The 18,426-nt window shown below is 44.0% G+C and overlaps 1 protein-coding gene across 3 annotated transcripts in view; it reads right to left on the reverse strand.

The window, feature by feature from the left end:
- Positions 1-18,426, reverse strand: part of PGM2 (phosphoglucomutase 2) — a 40,661-nt gene that overhangs the window by 13,704 nt on the left and 8,531 nt on the right. The window contains exons 1-3 of one of the 3 annotated variants that reach the window (XM_053256131.1): positions 16,273-16,665; positions 5,278-5,445; positions 3,782-3,888 (exon numbers count right to left, since the gene is read on the reverse strand). In XM_053256131.1, the coding sequence (XP_053112106.1) occupies positions 3,782-3,888; positions 5,278-5,445; positions 16,273-16,341 (344 nt within the window). In that variant the 5' untranslated portion in view covers positions 16,342-16,665. Of the gene's footprint in view, positions 1-3,781; positions 3,889-5,277; positions 5,446-16,272; positions 16,761-18,426 lie in introns of those variants that run through there. The other 2 variants (XM_053256134.1, XM_053256133.1) reach the window with 2 other exon arrangements.

Below are 18,426 nucleotides of genomic sequence, written 5' to 3' on the forward strand. Positions count from 1 at the left end.
CACTTTGGGGCTGGCTTGTCTGGTGCAGCTTGGGAGTTCATAGTGGCCATGACAACTATGGGCCTACCCCAATTGGCCACGAGGCCAACACACACTGCTGGTAATACTCTTGATTTGACCTTTTGCTCATATCAGGGTGGTGTTCTGTGGGTGGAGACTCCTAGAGTGTCTCCATTGTCATGGATGGACCACCATCTGGTTAAGGTTGGTTTCGTGGCCACAACCCATCTCTTCAAGGGTGCAGGACCTATTAGGATGGTCTGTCCAAGGAGGCTGTTGGATCCTATAGGATTCCAAGATGCCTTGGAGGTGTTTAGAGTTGGTTTTGCTGGTGATTCTGTCGATGCCCTGGCAGAGACCTGGAATAGGGAGCTTACCAGGACAGAAGACACTATTGTCCCTAAGCACTTTCTCCGTTCTGCTTCAAAATTGGCTCCATGGTACACTGAACAGCTACGGGAGCCGAAGTGGCAAGGGAGAAGACTAGAGCATAAGTTGAGGAAGACTCAACTTGATTTTGATAAGACATGGCATAAAGCCCATTTGAGGGCTTATTCTGTGGCAATATGTGCAGTGAAGAAGCGATTTTATTCCGCATGTATTGCGTTGCAGGTTTGCATCCAGTGGAGTTGTTCAGCGTTGTGAGGGGACTGACTCAAGTTCCCCCCTCTCTGAACTTAGATCTGGATTTTTCATTCTCCTGCTTTTAACAACTTTTTTGAAGATAAAATATTTCACAGTTGAACCAACTTGGACTCCACAGATATGGCAGGGTCAATTGTAGAGGTGTCCAGTAACTCCTCTGGCTCGATCCGAATGGATCAGTTTCAGTTTTTTTGCTCCTGAGGATGTGGACAAGCTCCTTGGAAGTGTTCAGCCTACCACTTGTCCTTTTGGCCCATTCCCAACATGGCTTATAACATGTAACAGGGAGCTTGTTAAAGATGGCCTAGTTACCATCATAAATCAGTGAGAGAGGGCAGGATGCCTACAGGTTTGAATTGTGAGACCATTGCTTAAGAAGCCTGCCCTGGAGCCCTCAGTGATGGTTAATTATAGGCCAGTCTCCAACCTCCCTTGGGTGGGCAAGGTAATTGAGAGGGTGCTGGCTGATCAACTCCAGGCAGTTTTGGATGATACTGATTATCTAGATGCATTTCAAACTGGCTTTAGAGCAGGCTATGGGGTGGAGACAGCCTTGGTCAACCTGATGGGTGATCTCTACCAAGGAATGGACAGAGAGAATGTGACTCTGTTGGTTCTCTTGGACCCCTCTGTGGCTTTCAATACTATGGACCATGATATCCTTCTGGATCGTCTGTGAGATTTGGGAATAGGTGACACTGCTTTGCAGTGGTTCCATTTCTACCTCAAGTAGATTTCAGATGGCGTTGCTTGGAGATAGTTTTCTCTGAAACGAGAGCTATTGTATGGTGTCCCTTAGGGCTTCATCCTATCTCCAATGCTTTTCAACATCTAGATGAAACCACTGGGTGAGATTATCAGGAGATTTGGAGCTGGGTGTTATCAATATGCTGACAACACCCAAATCTATTTCCCCATGACATCATCATCAGGAAATGGCATAACCCCACTAAATGTTTGCCTACAGGCAGTAATGGACTGGATGAGGCATAGTAAATTGAAGCTGAATCCATGCAATATGGAGGTACTCATGGTAAGGGGTCATACTTCAAGGGACATGATAGATTTTCCTGTTCTGGATGGGGTTGCACTCTACACGAAGGAACAGGTACATAGCTTGGGAGTGCTTCTGAACCCAGGCCTCACGCTGCTTTCTCAGGCTGAGGCTATGGCCAGGAGCGCTTTCTATCTGTGTCTAATTCCTTGAAGAGTGTGATCTCAGAACTGTGATGCACTCTCTGGTAACCTCTAGGATTGACTACTGCAATGCATTCTACGTGGGGCTGTCTTTGTATGTGGTTCAGAAACTTCAGTTGGTTCAAAATGCAGCAGCTAGATTGGTGTCTGGGGTTTCTCAGAGAGACCATATTATGCCTGTTTTATAGCAATTGCATTGGCTACCAATAGGTTTCCCGATAAAATACAAAGTGCTGGTGATTACCTTTAAAGCCCTAAACAGCTTGGGACTGGGTTACCTATGAAAGCGCATCCTTCTGCATGATCCCCACCACACTGAGACTGAGAAAGGTCTGTCTCCATATGCTACTGACTTGTCTGGTGGTGACTTGAGGGCGGGCCTTCTCCGTGGTTGCTCCTGGACTATAGAATGCACTTCCTATAGATATTTGTGGTTTAATATCTTTGCCAGCCTTCAAAAGAGCCCTTAAGACACATTCTTTCAGCCAGGCTTTTAGTAATTTCTAAATGTTTTTAAAATTTTAATTGCTGTTTTTAATAGTTTGTTTTATTTTGTTTTCTTGCGTTTGTTTTTGTGAACCGCCTAGAGCCTTTAGAGTCAGGTAGTATATAAATTAGTTAACTAATTAATTAAATAGGAGAGAGTTAAAAATGGCTGTCTCTGACAGCCAGGTGGCAGCACAGTGCAGTTTTACAGGCATCATGGAAACTCCATTTAGCTTGTGAAATTTTGAATTTCACAAAACCTTTATTAATAATAATAATAATAATAATAATAATAATAATACATTCTGCGATGATATCTATAACAACTGACAATAAAATTCAGCCATCCCAGGTCCTTGGGAAGGACTCGATGTCTGAATAAAACAAACCAGTCAATAACACCTGTCTGACTGTGTAAACAAGCAATAATAATAATTCAATTTCTATAACGCCTTTCCAAAAATGGCTCAGGGTAGTTTACACAGAGAAATAATAAATAAATAAGATGGAGTTCTGTCCCTGAAGGGCTCACAATCTAAAAAGAAACATAAGATAACCAGCAACGGTCACTAGAGGTACTGTGCTGGGGGTGGATAGGGCCAGTTACTCTCCCCCTGCTAAATAAAAGCGAATCACCATGTTAAAAGGTGCCTCTTTGCCAAGTTAAAACCTTGGCATAGTCCTGAGAGAGTTAACCTTGTTAACTTACTGAAACCAGATAGGACTTAAGCATTAAGTGTAGCCCCACTGTGTTCAATGGAGTTCACTCCTAAGTAAACATGTATGAGATTTCCTTACTGTTCTTTGTCACCATTACCCAAAGAAGAAAAATAAATACTCCTGCAGTTACTGCACCAGCTCACATGGTGGGCCTCTTTATCCCAGAATGGAGTTTCTAATTTTGATAACACAAAGTAGGAGTTAGGTCTGCCTCATGTGATAACCCTGAGAGTGTTGCTTTCTTGAATAAACTGCACTCTATAGACACATTGGGCAAAATCCAGACTCTGTTAGTCATATTTAACTAACTTAAGTTAGCCATGACTAATTTGTCCCATTTATTTCAATGGTGCTTAATTATGACTAATTTAGTTTGGATCCTGCTCTGTGTCTGTCTTTCTATGAGGCAGATTACACCACCATGGATGTTACATCAAGTTACAAGACTTAATGTAGCATCTTTTCATTTGCTGTTGATTGATTTGTAAACTAGTGTTCTGCAGTCACAGATCTTAGGACTACAAAGATGGAAAGAATGTATGGAAAGATCAAAATCATCCATGCCAAACACTACATGTGACTTGCTAACATTACGCTATACATTAGTGGGGGATTCATAAGACATATTATTCCTCGCAATTCTGGGAAGGAAGGAGCTTGTGCTGCACAAATGTCTCCTTATTTATAAAGCAATGGCAAAACAAACAGGTAAGCAACCAATGGCTAAGTGTACCTTTTGCTGCTACCTCCACTGGAAGGATGGGCCCGAGCATCAAAACCAATTACGACTCCTCTTTCCTTAAGATCACAGAAGCTCTTTTCAAGGTACCTGCAGAATCCCTAGGAACAAAACAAAAACATTCCCTGGTCTTATAGGTTCTGTGAAACTGCCTTATCATTTTGTCACATTTTCTTCCCTTTTAGAAGGAGGGAGGAAAGAAGCAGCCAGAGATTGCACAGCTAGGAAGTTACTGACCCATTCAAATGCATATATCGTATTTTATTTTTCATCTTTTCAACTAAGCAGATTTTTCCCCCCTGAAGGGAAACAATATGGGCAGGTGGTGGTGGTGATGTATGGTGGTAGATGTCTCCAGGTTTTCAGACAGGTCTTTCCCAGCCCTACCTGGAGATGCCAGAAACTGAAGCTGAGGCTTCTGCATGCCAAGCCAGTGCTCTACCACAGAGCTACAGTCCATCTCCTGTTCTTTTCCCCTGAATAGTGTTTGCAATATGGTTGAAGTGTTGGCAAAAGCACAAGCAAAAAAAAAAAAAAAAGAAAAAGCAGTTATACAGTTGGGTGGGGGGAGGTAAGCTGGAGGACAACCAAACCTTTTGGTGCAGGGAGTGCCAAAATTTGGGCACCATAACAGAAATGGTAAATCAAGAGTTGAGGACATTGATCTTAGTCCACCAGGAGGCTGTACACCATTTTCACTAGACTTTCGCCCAAGCTGCTCCTCCATCACCATAAATAGGTAGCAGCAAGGCACAAGTGGCATCATCTTTGTAACAGCATGACACACACACAATATCAGTACTGCCCTTACATAAGCACAGGATATGCAGCAACAAAGCACAAGTACTACTATCAGCTTTGCAGAGTGATTGTCCAGCAGAGTGGGATCACCAATCACACATTTTGATTGTGGGGCTCTACAGTATGCTTGCAGAAATTACCAGCCCTGCAGTGATGAACCTTGCTTATTTTTGGATAAATGTTCTGCGGTGGCCTTATTTCAACCATCACCTTACCCCTTCAATATACACCTCACTAACTGATACTTTCGGTGGCAGACTACACTTTCAGTCTTGGGAATATTACAACAATCCTTTCCTTCCAGTTCTCAAAACAAGTGCACGAACTCAAGATGATAGCCATTCTGAGAAACAGTTGAATCACTCCAATAGACTTCTTGGGGTTTCCCCCCCTTATAACATTTTAATGGAATGTTTACTGGTTGGCAGTCAATTAAAGAGAAGCCGTATTAGACTGCTGTAGTTCATTAAAAAATAATAATCACAACTTGGAATCTTAAGGTAAATTTAGTTCCATTATTTGTCAATTAAAAAGAAATTGTGGTTTGTCTTTGGGTGCAATCTAGAGAAAGCCAGATGGGCTTAAGTTCTATTTACAATAGAACTTGAGGGCACCCTACCATAGCCATGCTTTGGAAAGTAGTAAAACACCTGCCTTTAAGAAAAGACATATTCGTTTAAATCTGGTACCTGAGTGGTCTGGATAATCGTCAAATCATTCATCTGAGATGTTCCTGGTCCCATGGCTGCTCTGAGTCCTGCAGTCCCAAATTCCATTCGTGAACCAAAACATTTTTCAAATTCTTCTGTGTTTCCTTTTGAAATCAGTTGCTTCACCATTTCTGAAGTTTTGGGATTCTGTAAAAGATTTCACGTTTCATTTTTATTTTCAGTCCAGTGTTTAGAATTCATTTCTATTTTCAGTCTAGTATTTAAGAAGTATTTTATTCTAAACCATAAATTCCTTGCTGCTTGTTCTAGGAAAGCAATCATCTTGCTGTGTTTCAAGGAAGTGTAAGATTCCTTGGAAGCTTATCAAGAGTTCCTTCACAAGAAGATCAGTGATGGAAGGCAAACTTATCTGAAAGACAGCTTGCTGTCCACCAGCACTATAAACCTTGCCCTGCAATGTCACACTGCGGGAGAGTATCCAATGTATTCTTGGTCACATTGTCCATTTAAGTAGGCCAACAGTAACGCCAAGCCAAACAACTCTGGCCAAAGTTCATGTGTGGAGCAAACCACACAATCTAGAACAAACCCTGAAATCTTCTGGAACACATAAGGATTCCATGGCAGACAACTTAACATGGAAATATTTATCTGAAGTTAAAGAGCTTAAGAATCACTGTGTACCTCACATGTTTTAAGAGGTAGCATATCACATCTATTTTATTTATCATATTTTTATATCCTATCCTATCCTATCTTTATTACGGTCATAGACCAGAGTACATATTTTTATATGATAAATTTAATATACCTTAATTTATAGACTGCCTATAAATCAAATTGCCAAGGTGGCTTATAATCAAAGCCAATTCAAGTATTTATCCCTTCTCAAGTCATCTTTACAGCATGAGAAATGCTACAGCACACATCCTCCCTGCGCCATGAAAACAACGTCAGAACCCACAAATCCTAAAGGAGGAGCCTACATTATGGCTTTTCCCTACACCAGCATCACCACTTCAGAAACTAAGGCAATGCTGGCACCGCAAAGGAGCTGTAAGTATGCCTAATGATTTCACCTTTACAGCCTTCAGATGTTACTTGTGTGACACAGGAAGAAACTGCACTGCAACAGCTCCCTCACTGCAAGGATAATGTGAGAAGGGATCCATAGTTACAATGAATTACCTTGTCTATTTCAGTCCCCCATGATGTCACATAACAGCTGAATGCAAAACTCCCCACTATACTGTTTGATCTCTGAAAGTTGACACTGAAAGCTCAGCAGGCTAATTTTAGATATCTATACAGACAAATCAACACATGATTATGGAAATTTATGAAATTTCTCGTGTCTACTATTTATACAACAGCCAAATACAGACATCCAGGAAATTGCTATGGAAAATGAAAGATTTGTGTCTGAAATCCTCATAACTGGACTGAGAAACTTAATTCGTGAACATATTTATGGAATTCAGCCTAAAAAAATCAAACAATGCATAGAACGGTTTTTGAAATCCAGCAGGTTAAAAAAAGGGGAGGGCACTGTAAGAAGGATCTTAACAATCATTAATTGTCCCTCAAAAACAGCAATATACTAAAAATATATTTTTACAACAGCATATTAAAAACAAAAGGCATTAAAGGAGTAGTCCAGTTTCTTTTAATCACCATTACTGCAGGTTTATTTATGTGCAAGGTGCTGTATATAATAATATTATCAAGCCCAGAAATTTTATATTCTACAAGAGATAACAAAAACAAGGGTGTGAGGAAAAGACCAGGAATTGGTGCCCAAGCAGTATAGGTGGGTTAGGGAAGACTATGCTAGCAGTGGAGGACCAGGTCAGATCTTAAGGAAAGGTTTCCCCAAATAAGTTAACTCTAATATACACCCTCAGCTCTTAGTTAATGACCACATGCATTCCTTTATTAATTCCACAACAGTTTCTGCACTTTAGCTACAGGGCAGAGATAAATGAGTAACATGGGTACAACCCAGTCTGGCTACCTTTGACTTGCTTCCGCCCAATGGAGCAGAGTGTGCATGTGTGTAGCCTGAAGTTTGCCATTCACTGTGATGCCAAGTGAGGCTTAACTCTCAATCTCCAAGAATGTACCCATGTTAAACTCAGTTGCCCAATGTTAACTGGTCATAACTTGGGGGTTGGATTGCTGGCTGGCTGGCTGGTAGTGTTTTCGTCTTTGCCAGAGGAGAAGCCTGAGTGGGCGATTCATTCATTCCAGGTGAGGGCCCCAGCTTGAGGGAAGCCCCACATTCCTGAGCTGAGTCAGTTTGACTGCTGGTGTTGGATACAAGGCTCAGACCAGAGGAGCTTTGCAAACAGATAATGAAGGAGTTTAGCAGGAGATTGGTGGGGAAAGCTGTGGGGAGACACAGAAGGCAAGAATAAGGGGAATACTACCCAACCTTCATAATTTTATTGGAGGACAAAACTAAAAACCATTAATTAGCTGACAATTGTTCCCAGTATTTAGCTTCAAATCCCATATACTTTAAATACCCAATAAAACTAGCTATGAAGGTAGAATGCCAGCAGGGGAAGGGCTGCTTACCATTGTATTGCACAGAATGTCACATGTATGACTATCTGCCTGAGGGGCAGAAGTCATGGGTGTGCACTCGGTGCAAAGAGCTCTTGGCTCTCAGGGATCAGGTTCATTCCCTTGAAGCCAAGGTGGCTGACCTGGAGAAGCTCAGGGAGGCAGAGAAGTGTGTAGATGAGACCCCCAAGGATGTGGTAGAGGCATCCCACTCCCAAGCTGACGGTGCTTCTGCTGTCATGGAGAATGAGGCTCAGAGAAGGAGGACATTGGTTTGAGGAAAAGGGAAACACTCCCTTAGCAGGGACCCCTTCCTTGGGTGATGCGCCCATATTCTCTCACACAGAGGATACTCCTACAGGGGGTAGGGGCCTCTTAATAGAGGGTGATCTGATCATTAGGGGCATAGAGAGATGGATCTGTGACCAGTGTGTAGACTTGCCTTCCTGGTGTGAAGGTTGCGGACATCATGCTGTGTCTAGATAGGCTGTTGGGCAGTGCTGTGGAGGAGTCAGCTGTCGTGGTGCGTGTTGTCACCAGTGATGTTGGGGAATGCAGTCGGCAGGTCATAGAAGCCAAATCTAGGCTGCTAGGTAGCATACTGAAGTCCAGTACCCCCAGGGGTTACGTTCTCTAAAGTGCTACCTGTTCCTCGCTCAGGGACAGCGAGACAGGAGGAGCTGAGGGGTCTCAATGCGTGGATGAGAGGGTGGTGCTGGGAGAAGGGGCTTAGATTTGTTAGGCACTGGGATACATTTTGGGGAAAGTGAAGCCTGTACAAAAGGGGCAGGCTCCACTTGAACCAAAATGGAACCAGACTGCTGGCACTAAAAATCAAAAAGGTCACAGAGCAGCTATTAAAATGATGCCTGGAGGGTTGCCGGCGGGAACAGGGTGGTATCTGCTTCGGCTGGCAAAATCCCCTAAGATGTGAGGGTGAACATGTTTTGGATAAACCAGAAGGGGAGGAGTAGAACCAGGAGTTGAGCAAAAGGAAACACAGGACAGTTTGCCAAATATGTCAAATGATGGTAAGGGGGACAGCACACTCCAACACCATGTGAAGCACCCGGCATATAGGTGTCTCTATACCAATGCCAAAAGCCTCCAAGCCAAGATGCATGAGCTGGAGTACATGGTTACTAATGAAAACATAAATATAGTGGTGGTAACAGAAACCTGGTGGAATGGTGAGAACCAGTGGGACACGATTATTCCTAGATATAAACTCTATGGAAGGGACAGGGAGAGTTGGGGGAGGAGTGGTGCCATATATCAAAGAAGGGATAGATTCCAATAAGCTAGAAAACCTAAGTGGACCAGAGTCCTCCACAGAATCATTATGGGTAACATTACGAGGACTGAAAGGAAATGTGTTACTAGGGATGTGCATTTGCCCTCCTGATCAAAGCACAGAGAGTAACCTGGAGTTGGAGAAACAAATAAGAGAGGCGTTAAAGAGAGACAGGGCACTAATGGGTGACTTCAATTATCCTCACACAGACTGAGTAAATTCACATTCAGGTAATAACAGAGAGTCCAAATTTCAAGATGTGCTAAATGACTGTGCCTTAGAACAGTTAGTCACGGAACCAACCAGAGAGATGTCGACTTTGGATTTAATCCTGTGTGGTGTCCAGGACCTGGTGTGAGATGTTGCAGAACCACTGGGTAGCAGTGACCATAGTGTGATCCAATTCAGCTTATATGCGAATGGAGAATTGTCAAGGAAGTCCAACATAGATGCGTTGGACTTCAGAATAGGAAACTTCTCAAAAAAGTGGGGACTGGTAAGAAAGAAGTTGAAAGGGAAGGTCAGGAGGGTCAAATCACTTCAGAAAGTATGGAACTTATTTAAAACCACAGTACTAGAAGCACAGTTGGGATGTATACCAAGAAGGAGGAAAGGTACCACCAAGTTCAGGAGGCTGCCAGCGTGGCTAACAAGTAGAGTCAGGGAACCTATAAAAGGGAAGAAGACTTCCTTTAGAAAATGGAAATCCTGCCCAAATGAAGAGAACAGGAAGGAACATAAACTCTGGCAAAAGAAATGCAAGAACAGACTAAGGGATGCAAAGAGAAAGACTGAGGAGCATATAGCTAGGAGTGTGAAGGGGGATATATTAACTTCTTAAAATATATAAATAGAAAACCTGCCAGAGAGGCGGTTGGACCCTTAGATGATGAGGGTGTGAAAGGTATTATTAAGGAGGATACGGAGATAGCAGAGAAGCTGAATGAGTTCTTTGCATCTGTCTTCATGGCAGAGCATACTGACCATATAGCCTCTCCAGAATTGAGTTTTTTTTAAGGTTTAGCAGTTGAGGAACTGGGTGAATAGAAAGCATACTTAAGGACAAAATTGTTAAGCATACAGAAGAATAGGCCTTGTTGTAGGAGAACCAGCATGGCTTCTGCAAGGGAAAGTCTTGCCTCACTAACCTTTTGGAGTTCTTTGAGAATGTCAACAGGCCTGTGGATAAAGGCATGTGGAGTAAAATTAGCAGTCATGGAATAAGGGGAGGGGTTCATGTGTGGATCAGTAACTGGTTGAAGGACAGGAAACAGAAAGTAGGAATAAATGGACAGTTTTCACAATGGAGGTAGGTAGGAAGTGGGGTCCCCCAGGGATCAGTACTGGGACCAGTGCTCTTTAAATTGTTCATAAATGATCTAGAAGTTGAGGTGAGCAGCGAAGCGGCCAAATTTGCAGATGACACTAAACAATTTAGGGTAGTGAAATCCACAACGGATTGTGAGGAACTCCAAAAAGATCTCTCCAAACTGGGGGACTAAATGGCAAATGAGATTCAATGTAAGCAAGTGTAAAATGGTGCATACTGGGGCAAAACACACCAACTTCACATATACGCTGATGGGATCTGAGCTGTCGGTGACTGACCAGGAGAGAGATCTTGGGGTCGTGGTGGACAGCTCATTGAAAGTGTTGTCTCAGTGCACGGCACTGTGAAAAAGGCTAATTCCATGCTAGGAATCATTAGGAAGGGGATTGAAAATAAAAATGCTAATATTATAATGCCCTCATACAAATCTATGGTGCGGCCACATCTGGAGTACTGCATATAGCTTTGGTCATCGTATCTGAAGAAGGATACTGTAGAACTGGAAAAGGTGCAGAAGAGGACAACCAAAATGATCAGGGGCCTAGCGCACCTTCCTTATGAGGCTAGGCTACAGCATCTGGAGCTCTTTACCTTGGAAAAGAGGCGACTAAGGGGAGACATGACTGAAGTTTATAAAATTATGCATGGGGTGGAGAGGGTAGACAGAGAAATTTTTCTCCCTCTCTCACAACACTAGAACCAGGGGTCACCCCATGAAACTGAAGGTTGGGAAATTTAGGACCAAAAAGCAGAAGTACTTTTTCACACAGCACATAATCAATCTATCAAATTCCTTGCCATGGGATGTGGTGATGGCCACCAGCTTGGATGGCTTTAAAAGGGGTTTAGACAGATTCATAAAGGACAAGTCTATCAGTGGCTACTAGTCTGATGTCTGTGGGCCATCTCCAGCCTCAAAGGCACGATGCCTCTCAATACCAGTTGCAGGGGAGCAACAACAAGAGAGAGGGCATGCACATACTTCTTGTCTCCGGGGAGCCACGGTGTGAAACAGGATGCTGTACTAGATGGGATTTTTGCCTGATCCAGCAGGGCTGTTCTTATGTTACTGTATCTTTTGGCTTTAGAATCATAGAGCACTTAAAGCACTCTATGTTTGTTATAATTCCATCCTTTGTCGAATTGTGTAACCTTAACTGCTAATCTTAGTCTTGCAAATTTGCCATAACATACCGTATAACCAACCATTAAACATCATCTCCAGTAATTAAAAATAACGCCTTTATTTATTTATTTAACATATTTTTATACCACCCAAAACTTACGTCTCTTTAAATTGTTCATAAACTTATTCAAGTTCTACTCAAGAGGAAAGGTAATGAGGAGTTCCATCATGAGAGTTTAATTTCTGGTTTCTTCCTTGATCCAAGATTCCAGACAAAGTAAGGATTGTGATGGGTAACCATGCCAAATAATATAGTTGCATAGCTCCCATCACATGTATATCATTATGCCTTTATGAAATACATTTCCAAAGTTTTGCCTGGACTTCCGAACATGCAGCTCCTATTAAAGGAATATTTACAACAAATATCCACAGTATTCTGAGTATAATAATGTAATGGCTGAAACTCTGATTAATCCACTCATTATGGGTGTAGGGCAGTGTTCTCTCTAATTTTTTTCATCTGTGTGCGGAATGAGATTCGTTCTGGGCGGGAGTATCAAGGCAGTGCGTGCGCGCCTGCATTCAGAATGGAGCCTTCCTGATTCAATCTGAGTGGGATCTAAAATTAACTGAGCGGACATCAAAAAACTTCTGAGCACAGGCACATGTGCACGCCTTAGAGGGAACACTGGTGTAGGGGAGAAAAAAAGGGGATTAAGAACAACATTTTTAAATCTTGTCTTGTTGATTTCAATGGTGCTCAGTTATGACTAACTTAGTCCGGATCCCACTCACTGGGGACAGAGGACTGACAAGCATTGCTTACACTATTCCCCTCCTGCTCTCAAAATGTCTAAGGATTTAAGCCAGTGGTAAATTTTTTGTAGCTGTGTACCACAATAGCAGTCATCAATCCAATTTAACTCAGGATGAAGTATTACTTGATCCCTGATAGACTGCAGCTTGTGGGTCATTATATCTGCCCAGATGGTTCTAGGTGTGCTCACTCTGCTCATCCAAGAACTGAGGCATCTGTATGCGTAAGGATTTGTCAAGTCAGGTCCTTTTTTATAACAGTAAAGATAGCGCTATACTGCTTATCAGAACAGTAATCTTAGCTGAACTTTACTTTAGGTGTTGTAACTATCTTCTGCTATTAAATCAAGGCCACTTTCCTTGAGCCACTTACTCAGAAGCAGACCCCCTAATATAAATAGTACTGTTTCAGAATTAGTTTGATTGCTCCTTCATAGCTGCCCATGAATATAGTGGTTTGATATGTGAAGGATCTCCGTACACATAAAGGTTCACTGTGATCCCATTCAGAATGGGATTGCTCAATCAATAGTACATTCCACATCCAGTCACATAAGAATCTGCTTGCACATTGTATCATGCCCCTCAGTTCCACCTGAGGACAAACAATAATTCAGAATCAAGCTTGGCTGGAATTTGAAGGGATTTCTAAGTATTCAAAAGCAAGAAAATGTCAGAAGTAGTACTGCAGGGGATGTCATCAGTTCAGGAGGAACTTATGTCCACCAGGAAGGGTATAAATACATTTTATAATACATAAAATGTCCTTGGATTGGAGTAACTCAAGTAACTAGAGTAACATAAGAGAGAGACGACTACTGAATTTGAAGCATACTCTGCTGAAATGTAAGTGGTGCTGGCTAATCCAATTTTGCTATCAAGGTCTGACTAAAGAGTGAAACCCTTCAGCCTAGAGAGAGCTCTAAAATTTAGTTTTGATAGTTAGTAATGTCATCACCTACATATATGTTTGTAGAGTACAGCATATAATGTAACCTATTCAAATATGATCATAACAGGATGAATTAGGCATGTAGCCCAAACAGAGCATGTGCTGTACAATTAGAATCCTATCTCTCCCCCACATCCAAACTGCTGAGATAGGATACACAGGACATTGGCAGAACACAGAATAAGTGTTCATAGGGTAATTAAATACTCTCTGTTGAAATTAAGGCACTCTGGTTAGCTGAGTAGTAGTGCCAAAAGTTCTAACTAAGGTGACCCACCACACTGGTGGGTCAGCCACCACAAACATTTGTTTTATAGGCCCACTTACCTTATTCCAAATCATATTAATAAGTGAAATCTATGGTTATGCCCCCTGCACCAATTACATTATCAGCAAACCATCCTCAGAGGTTTTCTGAATCTTCAGAAGGCAACCCTCAACTGGAGGAACAAGTACTTTCCAACATAAGAGGGAAGGGTTAGGGATGTGCCGAAATGCGATTCAGAGTCCGAAAAGCAGGCACATCCCTTTAAAAACAAGGGCTCACACGGGCCCTTTTAAAGCAGAGGAGAGCAAGTCCATAGCTGCTCCTCCTCTGACTGCCGCCATTGCCGTAATCCCGCCGCTCCCTCCAACGATGCCCGCATGCTGGCAGGGCATCTCCCAACTGGTCCTGCGTGACACTGGTACACACCTGGCTACTGAGCATGCATGGAAGCCAGGTGAGTGCCGGCATCATGCAGGGGCAGCTGGGCGACATCCCGCTGGCGTGCAGGCATAGTTAGAAGGAGCACTAGGATTACGGCAATGGCGGCAGTCAGAGGAGGAGCAGCTATGAACCTGCTCTCCTTGGCTTTAAAGGGGCTGTGTGCACCCTTGTTTTTAAGGGGCATGTGCCCACAATTTGGATGCTGAATTGCGTTTTGAGCACATCCCTAGGAAGGGTATAATTACTTCTGTTATTACTTTAATGGTGATAGGATTACTTCTGTTTAGATATGTGAAGGCCCAGTGCGGGGAAATGGAAATATTCAGGGAGGGGAAACTACCCTATTTTCCCCTATTTTGACTTCAAATTTTTCAGAAAAAATTGCTTCTCTACTTCTGTTACATCCATTGAATAAAAGGATGGACATTGTGATTAAGCTGTGATCCTCAGGGCACAGGGAAAGGACTATAGTTCAGTGCAAGAGCATTTGCTTTGCATGCAGAAGGTCCCATTGCATCTCCAGAGTGCTTTCCAGATTGCACGCTACCACAATATCATGATGTATCCCTTAAGTGTACTTCCGTACTGCCTGTGTCTTGACATTGTAGTCCCTGCACTGTAAGCAAGATGCCACTGCCATTTCCAATGCCCTCTTTCGTGTTTTATTGCTGTGTTACAGCCCTATATCATTGCATCTGCGTTGCAAAAAAAGAAGAAGCTGTATTTGCCTGTTGTAGGAGGCAACAGATTCCAACTGCGGTTTTAAATCGGCACCACAAAACGTTGCAGTTTACACCACTTTTTGTGGTGTAAAGCTCACTGTCTGGAAACCACCCAGATAGGGCTGGGAAAGATCCATCTGAAACCTCAGAGGGCTGATGCCAGTCCATGTAGACAATGTTGATTGAGATGGACCAATAGTCTGGCTCAGTATATAAGACAACTTCCTATCAGAGGTGTAACTAGGGAAAACGGCGCCCGGGGCAAGCACTGAAATGGCGCCCCCCCGCCCCCCGCCCCCAACATACTACATTATACTTAGGTTTTTCCTCACAAGCGCCCGCCGCCGCCAAGCCAGGCCACTGACTGGCCGCCAGGCGCCAGCAAAGCAATGGTGTGTGTGTGTGTGCAGGCGGCGCGGAAGGGACCGCTCATGGGGACGGGGGCACCGACGCGCTCCCTTGACTGCTGCAGTGCTGCTGCACTGAGCAGGAAACATTTGTATTAACAAAATTTTTTTTAAAAAATTTGGTCATGGCGGCGCCCCCCACGTGACCAGAAAAGATGGCGCCTGGGGCACGTGCCCCCCCTGCCCCCCCTATAGTTACGCCTCTGCTTCCTATGTAATTAACGTATACCTAAGGAGGCTAGCAAAATACAGATAAGCACAAAGACTATATTGGTGAATTGAGCAGTACGTTGTCTTGATATGGGGCAACAGTGTTGCACACTAGAATGTGGAAGAACTGTAAAGGGGTGGAGAAGAAGGAAGTGGGGCGCGCTGAAATGAATGCTACAATTAGTGCCATTTAGGTCATTCCGTTCATTATCCACCCCCTCTGTGCAAGTGGTGACTTTTCCCTCCATGCAGTTCCTAATGCAACTTTCACCTACATAGCAATCAACAGCATCTAGTCCAGGGCCAGCCTTCCTGGCGAATATACCCAGTCAAGTGCAAAGCAAAAGACTTCACTGTACAGTCACTATAGTACACAGTAAAGTAAAAAGGCTAGAGACTGTAGTAGTGCAGTCTTTAGCCTCCTACTGCCTTAGTTTGGCCTCTAGTCCGCCAAGCCAGAGAGCAGGCAGCACAGTGTGAGACGGCCAAGCAGAAGAATAAGCCTAGCGCTACGGCACGGGCAAGCCCCAGAGACCCGTGGGTCATGCTGCTCCTGTCCACAGCTCTGGCAGTGCCTTTTATAGAACGCCCCCCCGCCCCCCAAATCTTGGGCATAGCAACCCGCCTTACAAGGGGGTTGTTAAGGATTACAAGGATGAAGGACGGAGTTGACGCCCCCTTAAGACCCCAAAGCGTTCTAGAAATGCCACGGATTCCTATTCGTGCAGCTGCCCAATAAAAGAGCGGCAAGGAAGGCGCTGCGTGCGGCGAGCAGAGGAGAAGAAGGCGGAGACCACGGAGGCAGAACAAGGAAGAGCCGCTTCGGCGAGCTCCATCGTCTCTTCTGCCGGGCGCCCCCACCGGCGCCTCTCTCACCTTATCCCAGAGCAGCCACTGATCGGCCGCCGTCCGGGCCAGCTTCGCCTTCTCCGCTGCCGCAGCCATCCTTTTCCTCCACGCCACCGACTGACACGTAGACCAGTCAGAAAGTGGCCGCGGTAGAAACGTGACTTCCCTCCGGGCTCCTCCGAGTCACGCCGCCCCGGCGACAAGCGGCGGCATCCCCGCCCCTCAAAAGGCGGACACCGGACGTGGAGAGAGCAGAAAGAAACGCTGCCGAGGCGGGAAAGGGGCGGGAAGGCAGCTTTCTCAATAGACTGGTTGCTGCAATGCAACCAGCACACTATTGCTGCACATGTTTAACCCTGTCCTTCCTGCAAGAAGTTCAGTGCGGTGTACATAGTCGTCGTCCCCCCCACCCCACCCCGCGACACCTTTTATCCTTACAACAACACTATGGGAGGTGAGGGCGAGAGGGAGAGACTAGCCATCCACTGAGCTTCATGGGCTGAGTGGGGATTTGAAGAACAGGTTTCCTGCTTCCAGTCTGGCGCTCTAGCCGCTTCAGCACACTGGCTTTGGCGTGAGCCCCCCCCCCCCCCCGCCTCCAAATCCTAGAATAATAGGCATGCCGGATCTGATCAGAGCCTGAGTTTCAAGGGGCGAAGGCGGAGAGCTCCTCCACAGTTGATTTCTGAGTGGGGACTGGCAGTCTTTGGCCAGGTCTTCAGCAGGATTCAAACCCCAGCCCTCCGAGCCCGACTCTTAGAAATCATAATCTATCCAAATGGCATGGTACTACTGTTGACTTAAAATATCCAATTTCTGCCCTCAGAAATGGCAGGTCGGAATGACAGGTCAGCAGGAGCCGCCTCCTTGTAGGAGAGAACATTATAGTGGCATTTGACTAGCTACTTCACTTTTTATTTTACTAAACTATGAGGGGTTATTTAATCTAATTCAGATCAGATTAAATAATCAGACTCAGACAGGCACTTATTGATTTGTTATTTCAGACCATAAAGGGGTAATTCAACAGCACAGTGCCATAGGTTATACTAATATGCACTCATAAATAAGATAATATTAAATGGGTGGGCTGACCAACATCTCACTGATGATCACAAATACTATGTTCAATCTACTGATATACATTTGATACATTGTACTTCTAGTAGGTTTTATTACTACATTTTCTTATCTGCTATGTAATTGCACCATGAGATTGTGATTGTGAACCAATACATTTGCAATTCAAGATTCATGTTTCTTTGGTACGGGGTGGGGGGATGCTTCTCTTGCTTCTTGCCGTTTTAAGTTGAAAACCTCAAGGTTATGAGAGGTGGCTGGACTTTGCAGTCTGGCTGTCTTCCAAAATCCACTAGAACATTATTGTATTTACTGAATTCAGGACTAGATTTTTCCAAATTCTTTGATCTTAGCAATGTTCCTTGGGGAGTGCAGGAATAATCTATATTTGACCTCTGTTTTTAAGGGGGTTGACACTGAAATTCAGTATCAACTTCTATTCGGTTAAATATGGTACTAGGAACATGGGAAGCTACCTTATATCAAATCAGACTATTGGTCCATATAGCTCAGTACTGTCTACACAGACTGGCTGTGGCTCCTCTAGGGTTACAGATAAAAGTCTCTCTCAGCCACCTATCTTGTAGATGCCAGGAAGGGAATCTGGGACCTTCTGCATGCAAGCATGCAGGTGCTCTTCCAAACCAGACCCATTCTCTAAGGGGAATATCTTAGAGTGTTCACACATGTGCAAACCAGGACAGACCTGGTTGAACCAGGACAGACAAAGAGGAAAATTCATGTTTGCTACCACAAGACCAGCTCCCCTCTCCTTGTTTCCCCTTTTATCTGAGCTCAGCTGGCATTTTGTCTTCTCATAAAACTTGCAGCAATAACAACAAGATAATTTTAAAAATTACTCAGTCAATTGAGTTCCTTATTTGGAAAACATGTACAACACCACCACCACCCCATATTCTGGAAGAGAGAAGATAGGTTTCTGCCACTCCCCCTTGGCCTTGAGATGCTCTTCATAAAAACACATCCCTGCATTACTACACAGTCCATCTTGAGCTATTACAACAGCCATTTTTGGTGGGGCTGGTTTTTCATGCCACATGGTAAGCTATGATAAACTAGTGTGGGATCCTCCTGCAATGA

Source organism: Hemicordylus capensis, chromosome 5, assembly GCF_027244095.1.
Source record: "Hemicordylus capensis ecotype Gifberg chromosome 5, rHemCap1.1.pri, whole genome shotgun sequence".
Classification (NCBI taxonomy): Eukaryota; Metazoa; Chordata; class Lepidosauria; order Squamata; family Cordylidae; genus Hemicordylus; species Hemicordylus capensis.